Below are 10531 nucleotides of genomic sequence, written 5' to 3' on the forward strand. Positions count from 1 at the left end.
ACAGGCATGTATAATCAACTTGTTGTTCATTTAGCCTGAAATTCAATCCAGAGAGAAATCAAGAAAGAGATACTATCATTCTATGGAAAGTCAATGTATTTACACATAGTTCAAAGAGCAAATGCAGAGGAACAAAAACAAACTAAGGTACAGCAACGAAAACAACAGTTACCTGTCATTTTGTGCCCCAAAACATGTGCTTGCATTATATCATTCTTCTCCATCACCTTCACACACATATCTCTTTGTACCATTTTATCTTCATCATGATGCAAACCATTCACATTCACCTTTCAAAATTTTCACCTATACCTAATTTTTCTAGTTCACATGGTAAGTAAACCCAACACAAGTACATAGAAATAAAAAAAAATAAAAGACACAGACCCCACTGGTTTGCTGGTGAACTAAAACTGCCTCTTGCTCTTGTCTCTATTGTTGGAGAAGATCGAAGCCAAACCAAATAGGTTTGCAGGAGGGACATTCAGCACAGGATTGACCCTAACACTGTTACCATAAGATCCATGATGACTCTTGTAATTCAATGGAGGCTTTTGATGATGATAACCGTTTGGCACAAAGGAGTGAGAGTGAGTTAACCTTGTGGAAGAAGAATGTTTCTGTGAATTTGGCTTAATGTTGTTAACACTAACACTAACACCCTCCTTTGAAATTGAGTTCCTCTTGACACTTGGTGTTGATGATCCAGTTGAATTGCTTCTCGATAGAAGTGGCAAAGGGCAAAAGCTCCTTCTGTGTCCACTTCCACAGCTGCTACTTCTCTTGAAGCTCCAAAAGGACTTGGAACTTTGCTTCTCATATACTTCATCATGCAAGTACTTGGTCTCCTTATGGCTCTCTTTCTTCAAGTTTTTTGTTGTGGAAGCACCAGCATGGGGAGGAGGCAATAGAGACTTTGGTGCTAATGGAGCACTTGTTTGCTTTGTGGGAACACTCTTTCTCTTGACCTCAGTTGGAAGGATCCTCCCTTGAGAGAAAAGCTCATCAGCTGAAGATGACTCAAGCTCAAAGCTCTCACTGACACAAAAATCAAAGTCAATGGTGGAATTATTCAAGCCAGAAGAGTTTGATCTGAAAGGGAGTTGCTCAACCGGAATGACATCAGATTGGGAGAAGTCATGTGAGAATGAGATTCTTGGACTCACAGAAGAGGAAGAAACCCCACAGTTTTCTGAGCAGAGATCAACTGCCATCTCATTCAACCCTTTGAGGAAACTGTGGAATCCCCAGAGAGCCTTAAACAGCAAAAAAAAAGAAAATGGGGTTTGATAGGAGAAAGAGGAGAGTACAGCAGGGGGTTTAAATGGGGCCAAAAGTTAGAGGACCAGTCAAATTGATTGATTCAAACCTAACAAAGAATGCAATAAAAGAAGCATCTAAGTCTCAAATAAAAAAAAGTATATGCCAGAGTCTTTGGTTTTTTCAATACTACACGAGACAATCCTGTTAATTTTTTTAAAAAAAAGGGAATACGTAATTACTCAAAACTTAAACACAAGATTATTAGTTAAATTGTGACAATATAATAAAGGGAATATAGAGTGTCTGAATTATTAAAAAAGTAGGGAGATGTTGAGTTTGCAACTTTATTGAGAGTGGTCCAAAGTGGGGAAAAGGGATATGCCTTGTGGGTTATGTTTGAAGTTGAGAATTGGAAAGAAAAAAGGGTTAGTTTGTTGAGGGGTGATAAGGGACGTGGAGAGAGTGTTGAGGGCTAAAAGCCGGCTTGGGTGGAAATGGTTAAGCACTTATAAATGAGAAATTAAGTAGAGGAAGTGGAAAGAGTAAATAATTATGTATGCACTGTGCAGAGCATAGCGTGCCGCAGTTACAAAGAGACAAAACCAGAAAGATGCCAACGCCTCTGCTTGTACTCCGTTTGGTACTCAATCATGGACATGGACTCACTCGCCTATCTTATTATGCAGGCAAAATATGCATCTTATTCAATACACAACTTTTAATGCTCTCAAAAGCAAATCTATATTACTCCAAATTACATTTATCTTTATATCACAATACTGTCGCTGTCACGTGTCAAAATTCTACTCCACTAAAAGCAGTTAATTAATTATCAATAAAATTAATAATATTTTGCATAAACAACGTGTTCACACAAAACCCTCCACTTTCCCTTCATACATCAATTATCAATCATATTTTTATATTTTAATTGAAATAATATCATGAAAGTATAATTTTGTTACTCATAATCTTTTCGATGAATATAATTACTTTCAATAGAAAATATGTAATATAAACAAAATAAATAAAAATATAGTAGTATATTACTTAATGTTTTTTTTTCTTTTAGTGTATATTGTAGTTGGTATGTTTCGTTGTAATCGCATAGTTGGAGGAGTTGCAAGACAAGTCCATTAGTTTAGTAACGGTCTTGTGGGATGTAGTTACCGGTGAGACCACTTGAGAGGATGAGAAGCAGTGCAAAAGTCAGTACTCATATTTATTCTCACGTAAGTTGATTTTTGGGACGGAAATTCTTATTTGTTGGATGAAATTATAACATTGTAAGTGTTAGAGAGTAGTGACTATATTATTTATACGTTGATTTTCGTGTTAAGAAACTTTGGGATCCAAGGACTCCTCATGAGTTTTAGTAGCTAGCAGGGTTTCTTTAGACAAGGATCCTGTTTAACTTCGAGGAAAAGAGCACATGAAGTTTTTATTTAGTATAAAGCCTCAAAAACTCAAGTTCTCGTAATCTTAGAGAGAAGAATTATAGAAAGAAGAACTATGGTCTATGAGTTCTTGCTACGCTAAATCTTCTCTTCTTCCTTCTTCGATTCTCGTTGTATTGTGTTGTTATTGAATTTAGGTCAATAGGAGGTCTTTAAATTTTTTGTTGATTTGAGTTAAGGGAGGCATGAAACTTAGGAACCCTTTCTTCTTCCTCCTCAATTAATTTTGAATTCGAGGTAAGGGAAGCTAGAATTATTGTGTTTTGGATGAGTTGCTAGCTAGTGATTGATTTTTGAGTTGCATGTTATCGAAAATCCAAAGATTCGTGGTTATGTTGGTGAATTCAAAGTGGAAAACATAAGGCTCTTTATCTTGTCACGTTGGATGCATGATTAGTGGCATCAGACGTGGGGGAGAGACTTGTCTCAGATTGGGATAACATCGATCGTGATTGCCCTAGAAGATTTCTAACTTGATAACGTCAAGCCCCATCAAGTGGCATTCAGCTTGGTCAAGCCAAAGCTCTCTACTCGAACTATGTTGAGTGTAAATGTGGAAATATTAAGCATGAGTCAAGCAAAAACTCTCTATCTAAAATGAGGTCAGGAAATTAATTAAAATAAATAAAAATAAAAAATTTTAAATTAAGAAGATTAATTAGTGAAACCTTGACTCTCAAAATGAAACATAAATAAAAATTTCAAAATGACACACTGATATTTACTATATTAAATTTAAAATATAAATAGTTGGTTTGGTTCATATGTCAAAAGTGTATATTTAATAATATCCAAATCAATTAACATAAGATTTCAATTGTTTTTGGACAAAACTTAGATACTTCTTCTAGATTTATATATAAGCAAAAAGTATTTAAATTTTTTAAATTAAAATATAAGTAAACTTCAACTAACTTAACTTTTTAATATTTCAATAAAAATAAAATATCTCTAAAACAATAAATAAGAGAACTAATTATTATAAGTGTAATTAAAAATATTTAAAAAATATAATGTGTATTTTATGTGAAATCGTAAAAATTAAATACATTTAATTAACTTTTAAAATCTATATGATTTTTTTTCCTCTTATATATAAATCTAGAGGGAGCATAATTTTATAGTTATGGTTAATTTTGTTCTCTATCAGACTAAGAGTTTTATTATAATAATATACATTTATATTTAATGTAAACCTAATTAATATATATTAATGCATATTAATAAAATGAAAATTTCATCCTAATTGAAAAATAACATCATATATATCTATAAAGTTATACCTAAATTTTATGGATTAGTTTGAGTCCAACCCAAACTTAAAAAAAATAAATTAATTTAATTAGTTTGATTGTTATATCATGGAGTTTATTGTGTTGATCCAAAACGATGAATACTCCCTTTCTCCGCAACTCTTTCCACCACCGTTTCTATCTGTTCCTCTACTTTTTCAATTACATCAAAGAGAAAGTACAACCATAAACACGGAAAGTATTTTATCTTTAAATGAGTGAAACAAAATTTTAATATGTTCAAATGTGTGTAGATTTGTTAAGTTAAAAGGATTGGATATTCGCATCTAAAATTCTAATGCGATGAAATCAAATAATACTATTATTATTTTTAACATTTTACTCCACACATCTTTGTGATATGTGCTATGTTACATACAAGTGATACACAAATGTTTTCCGTTAGTTGAAGTTGCTGTCACAATAGCGAATTTTTTTAATCAATGTCGGGTTTCAACGTTTTATAAATAGAGTTGAAACTTGAGATATTTCTTTATGGCTAATTCAACGAGAGAAAGTGATACCTCTTTACTATATTAAACTTAAAAGTTATCATTACAATTAAATTAAATGCTACATAGTCACCTGTTATGGCTCTTTCTTATTAGATTTTCCATGGATTAATTTCCCGTGCTTTGTGGAATTAGACATGCTAGAAGTAATGTAATGTCTTTCGTATCTTCTACAAAATCTCTCAAAAACAAGAAAAAGGAAACAAACATATTAAAGGATATTTAATTGATATACTCACATTTTTTTTCTTTCATAATTTAAGATATCACTACAAAATAATTAATGTTATGAGAAGTCCTTGATTGACTTCATATCATTTCAATTGACTTATTGATAACCATTTCGACACAGCCATTTGAAGATCCACATGATTATATATGATGATCAGAGAATCACAATAAAGACTAAACCCTTTTTTTTAATTAAAAGAAACCTAGTTCATTTTGATAGAAATATAAAAAGCAATATACAAGGTGGATGTTTGAAAGATATTGATACTATGATATAATTAAACCGAAGAAATTGAGACCATTATAGGAAGGAAGAGGTAGATCATTAATTGTTTAGGTTGGTAGCTAGTATATCATTATAGCTGGAGAAGGAAGAGAAGAACAAAAAATCTGATAACGAAAGTATAACGTATTATTATAAAAGTTAAAAGCATCATATCATTCAAGTGGTACTACCTATAAAAATAGTTCATGATAACATTAATACTAATATAAACTAATATTTCATAATCAATATTTATTGCAAACAATATTAATATGATAAATAAATCTCTTACTCAAAACATAATTAACATTTTATTATACGAACTAAATTTATACATCTTATCTTTGGTCATTTTGAAAATATAAATTAACTTTTGATTATCAATTTTAAAATATTGTGTAGATTATTTTTATGAAATATATATACATTAAGGACAAGTAATCTGGTTATATAAATATTTGGTAAGTTGATAGGTCCAAAAATCTGCAACTAAATCCATGCTTTCTTTTACTCTTCTGGCTGATATGTAATGTCACTTTCATCCCCTCTACTGCTCTCTTCGGTGAGTCTTTTTTATGTCTACTTTAGATTATGATTAGGTTCTTTGGTATAAGGTGCATTATTCTGAATTGTTTTATCATAAAATCCAAACGAGATTAAGTAATTGGAGTCTACGTTTATTAATGGTTCTGGTAAGCTCATTAATTAGTTTGGTTGTGATTGTGAAGGCTACCCTTCTAATTATAGAGTAGATTATTCAAATGAGTGTTCACCCTTGACAAAAATGAAAATGCCTCTCTTTGAGCTTTGAGGGCTGCCACACGCTAATAACCCCTTTACCACTTCAATATCACAAAAATTTCTTACTTTTAAACCATTCCACGCTTGCTTGAGACACTTAATTTATTGAGGTAGTTGATCTGAATTCTGACTATTAGAAAGTTAGATTGGATGATTTTCTATCATCTTTTATTGCCCCATTCTTTCGGTTGTGTTACACTGTAATTTATTAGACAACAACAACAAAAAATAAACCAATTGTGATATATATATATATATATATATATATATATATATATATATATATTATAAAAGCAGTAAATACTTTTCGTATGAATAATATAATTGTAAAAAGTATATAGTTTATATAAAACAGTTAAAAACAATAATTATCTACATTCATATATTTTAAATAAGATCTTGAAATTTGAGTCTTGTAAATAAAGAAAATATAATTGAGAAGGGAACACCATTAACAATGATGAACCAAATTTTTTGACAAAATAATATTATTAAAACTGGAGAATATTTTGCATTGATAGTGCGATGACTTGAAAAAAATTATACACCATGAGAAAATTCAAGCTGCCATTTGGAGAATCTTCCAAATCAATAAATACAAATGAATAGGCAGCTGGGTGGTCTAGTGTATATAAATGTAACGGTCTTAATTACGATCTATTTTGTTTTCTTTGGTTATACTTACACTTGTATTAAGTTTTATTTATTTATTATTATTTAGGAGTATTTTTTTTATTGAAGACGATAATAAAAATAAATATTAAATAAATGAACATATTTTCTCGATTTGAATATTTTTTATGTGAGTCTCGTGTCAGTTATACTAATCTAAAATGATTAAGTTTAATCAATTTTCTTTGATTATAGGATTCATGTTATTTCTTTGTTTATATAAATGAATGGACCCCAAAATGAGTGTAATCAATTTCGTTTATTTTTATAAATAATTAAATATAAAATGAAACTCATATGGTATATACTTATCCTTTTCTAATATACCTAACAAAGATTAATTTCAGGAAATCAGTAAACGGCCCAATATTTTTCCTCTTTCTTCAGATGAAAAAGGCAGCAGACTCAAACAATTTCATACATTATCTAACCAAAAAGTAAACAATTTCATATATCGTAAAATACGATTCTTATATTAGATTTCTATTTCATAACGACGTGTTGTTGTGTCCCGTAAAAAAAAAAAAAAAACAAAAGAGGTGTTGTATTATTTGTTAATTTATTTTTATGTGTTAGTTGCTTTTGACCGTCCTTTAGACTCTATTTATTATTTATATTAGTGTGGTTCAGATATTTTATGTAACTATATGTTTTATTTAAATAAAAAAATACAATATATCACCTTTTTTTTCATCAATTTCATTTTTCCCTAAATTATATACTAGAAAGATGGTATTGAAAATTTGAGATAAACATTTGGGTGAACTCATGGTATATATTCTTTAGTGGGGAGTTAAAGATTAATTTTTTTTTAAAGTATTCAAATCAATTTAAGGAGTTTGACATTTTGTAACAAATATTTTTTATAAAAAAAATAGATATATATGAGACTAGTGACCACAAGTTTAAGATAGAATGCATGTTAATGTAAGTCATACATATATCTAACTTATATAAAAGTTGATCATATGTAAAAAATTCTGGTTTAGTATATTATTATTATACGTAAAATAAAAAGTTTCTTTGTTGCTGTGTCTGATTTATGGAGTGATAACAGAGAGAGATACAGGCCCAGCTTCATGATTTGGTTGGTGACGTTGCCACTGTGACTGCCAAATGTCAATGTCATGCTTGCACAACACAAGTGAAAACCTCTCTATCATCTCATTCTCATCTTAAAATAATAAAATCCACACCTTATCTTACATTGCTCAACACCACACCAGTATATGATTTTCTGCTTTCACTTATTGATAGCTTGTGACATGACATGCCCATACACTTGGCTTAAGAAATCGAAAAGTTTTTCATGAGAAAGAGCATCAACATTCATGGATACACAGAAGACAGTAGTGACAGTCTACATGCATGTTTGAGGTGTCAACAGCTATATATGCTGTCAAATCGCTCGCTTCTAAGACTTTGATTCACAATAATTTTCATATTTTATTTGATTAACTTACAACATGTCCTATATATATATATGGCCCAATAACAAGCCCAAGTGAGAATACCAAAGGTCCAATTGAAGAGCTAAAGGTATATTTTTAAAAAATAAAACAAGTAGGATACTGTTAAAAAGGTGGTGGTGGTGGCCATGTCCTAACTCTGACTAGTAACTAACGTAAATGTTTCATAAGGAAGAAGAAGAAACGCAGGAATCGAATCAACCAACTAACTTGTCTTTCAAATTGTAATGCTTTGCAGGACTCGAAACGGTGCCGTTTTCTCTCTTCACGCACGCTTTCTCCATTCCCATTCTTCCCAAACTCACCCTAATTTCTCAAATTCCTTCTCTCCCCCAATCCCACGGAACGCAACCCCTCCCCATGTCCTTCACCCTTCCTCGTTGCTCTCCGACCTCGTATCCTGCGCCACCCACGGCGCCGACATGGCTCGCGTTTTGTCCCGTCACGAGCGACACCTAACCTCGCAACTCGTGCTTCGCGTTTTGACGCGCTACAAGCACTTGGGTAGGGCCAAAACCCTTAAATTCTTCTCCTTGGCAGGGACCCACATGGGGTTTCGCTTCGACGACAATGTCGTCGAGTTCATGACCGATTTCTTCGGTCGGAGGAAGCTCTTCGACGACATCAAGTGCTTGTTCGCTACAGTGGCGTTTCACAACGGTCGAGTGTCGTCTAGGGCATTGTCCACTTGCATCAGGTTTTTGGGTAGACAAGGGAGAATCAATGAAGCATTGCAACTGTTTGATGAAATGGAAACTGCGTTTAGGTGTAAGCCTGATAATCTTGTCTTCAATAACATGCTTTATGTGCTTTGCAAGAGGCAATCATCTTTGGAGATGGTTCACCTTGCACTTTCAATTTTTCGCAGAATTGAAGCCCCCGATACGTATTCCTGCAGTAACATGATTGTTGGTTTGTGTAAGCTCGGGATATTAGAAACAGCCCTTGAAATTTTTTACCAAATGGAGAAGATTAGGGTTGTTCCTACACGTTCTGCTGTTAACATGCTCATTGGGGAGCTCTGTTTGTTGTGTGCAAAAGAAGGTTCTGTTGAGAAGGTGAGAGTGAGGAATACTAGGAGACCGTGTACTATATTAGTTCCTAACATTGGAGGAAATCGTGGTGCAATTCAGCCTGCAGTTCAAGTGTTTTGGGCGGTTTGTAACTCTGGTTTGTTGCCTAGTGCTTTTGTTGTGGTTAAGCTTATGTCTGAGCTTTGTCGCTTGGGCGATACCGAAGAAGCTGTTCGAGTTTTGAGGATTGTTGAGGGAAGGAAAATGACTTGTGTTCATGAGGGATACTCTATGGTTATAACGGCATTCTGCGAATGCCGGCGGGTGGAGGAAGCTAGTGAGTTGTTTGGGAGGATGTTGGCTTGTGGCTTGAAGCCAAAGGTGGTTGTTTATAATTCTGTGATAACCATGCTGTGTAAATTGGGGAAATTGAAGGATGCTATTAGGGTCTTGGAGATTATGAATAAGAAGAGATGTCTTCCTCATGGTTTCACCTACACTCCTCTGATCCTTGCTCATTGTGAGGGTAAGAACTGGAAGGTTGCGTATGACTTGTTGATGGAAATGTTGGGATTAGGATTGATTCCACATTTTCACACTTACAATTTGGTGGAGTGTCTTTTGAGAGAACATGACCGGTTGGATCTGTGTGTTAAATTGGAAAGAAAATTGGAGAACCAGAAGTTGCAGAAGCTGTGTAAAGGAGGTCAAATAGATGCTGCTTATGAGAAAGCAATGTCAATGCTTGAGAAGGGTATTCCTTTTTCAGCTTATGCTAGAGACATATTTGAGCATGAGTTTCAGAAGTGTGGAAAATTAAAAATAGCACGGCAGTTACTGGAGAGGAAGACTGAAAGAGTTCAGGAGCCTCAGGAGATCAACAAAACTTAATTATTTAGAACAACAAAGAAAATCCTTTGTTGTTGGAACAATTTTGGGTTTTATAGTTGGCATTTATATTTTACCACATTTTTTTCCCCATCCTTGTAGTTTCAGTTTTAGTTTGTATTGTATCTTCTGAAAGTCTTGCATTGTCCGGTAAAAAATCTTCCAAATTTATCACTGTAAATTGAATAAATAAATGAAAAGATTTTGCTCTTCATTTTTTAACTTGCCCTGTGAATGTGATATCTGTTGAATTACTAAAAAGCTATTATATTCTGATCGTGCTTTTGCCGAACTTGAAGTACTGTGGTAGAACATTCTCTATCAGAGTATTTCAATATATATTTTTTGTTTGTTGATTTGATTAGCACTAATTTTAACCCCGTTTATTATCTCGTAGAATTCCCTTTGTCTTTTAATTGCAGGAGTTTGTATACAACTTAGTTGTTTCTGGTGGATAATGTATTGTAGATTCATTCCATTTAATTCTTTGTTTTTGTGATAATCCTTCTTTTTTTAAATTAAGTTTTGATGTTTAAAATAACAATCCATCTAACCAATCTCACTTGGTAGGATAAGACTTTTGTTATTGTTGTTTTTATTGTGTAGGAAAATTGTTCTGGTTTAGCAAAGGGTGGTTCTTAGTTCTTACTTGCAGTTGGCGTGCCAAA

The 10531-nt window shown here is 32.7% G+C and overlaps 2 protein-coding genes across 2 annotated transcripts; one reads left to right on the plus strand and one right to left on the minus strand.

Moving 5' to 3' along the window:
• Nucleotides 1-54: 54 nt before the first annotated feature.
• On the minus strand, nt 55-1714 carry LOC109806494 (uncharacterized). Its single transcript, XM_020368917.3, has one exon. It carries the CDS (start codon nt 1212-1214, stop codon nt 408-410), a length of 807 nt encoding a protein of 268 aa, XP_020224506.1. The 5' UTR covers nt 1215-1714; the 3' UTR covers nt 55-407.
• A 6288-nt stretch (nt 1715-8002) lies between these two features.
• On the plus strand, nt 8003-10085 carry LOC109806116 (small ribosomal subunit protein mL104 (rPPR9)). The gene has a single exon (XM_020368484.3). The coding sequence runs from the start codon at nt 8190-8192 to the stop codon at nt 9864-9866; it is 1677 nt and encodes a 558-aa protein (XP_020224073.2). The 5' UTR covers nt 8003-8189; the 3' UTR covers nt 9867-10085.
• The last annotated feature ends 446 nt before the right edge of the window (nt 10086-10531 follow it).

The sequence above is a fragment of the Cajanus cajan genome, chromosome 4, assembly GCF_000230855.2.
Source record: "Cajanus cajan strain Asha chromosome 4, NIPB_CcT2T_4, whole genome shotgun sequence".
In the NCBI taxonomy this organism is placed as follows: domain Eukaryota; kingdom Viridiplantae; phylum Streptophyta; class Magnoliopsida; order Fabales; family Fabaceae; genus Cajanus; species Cajanus cajan.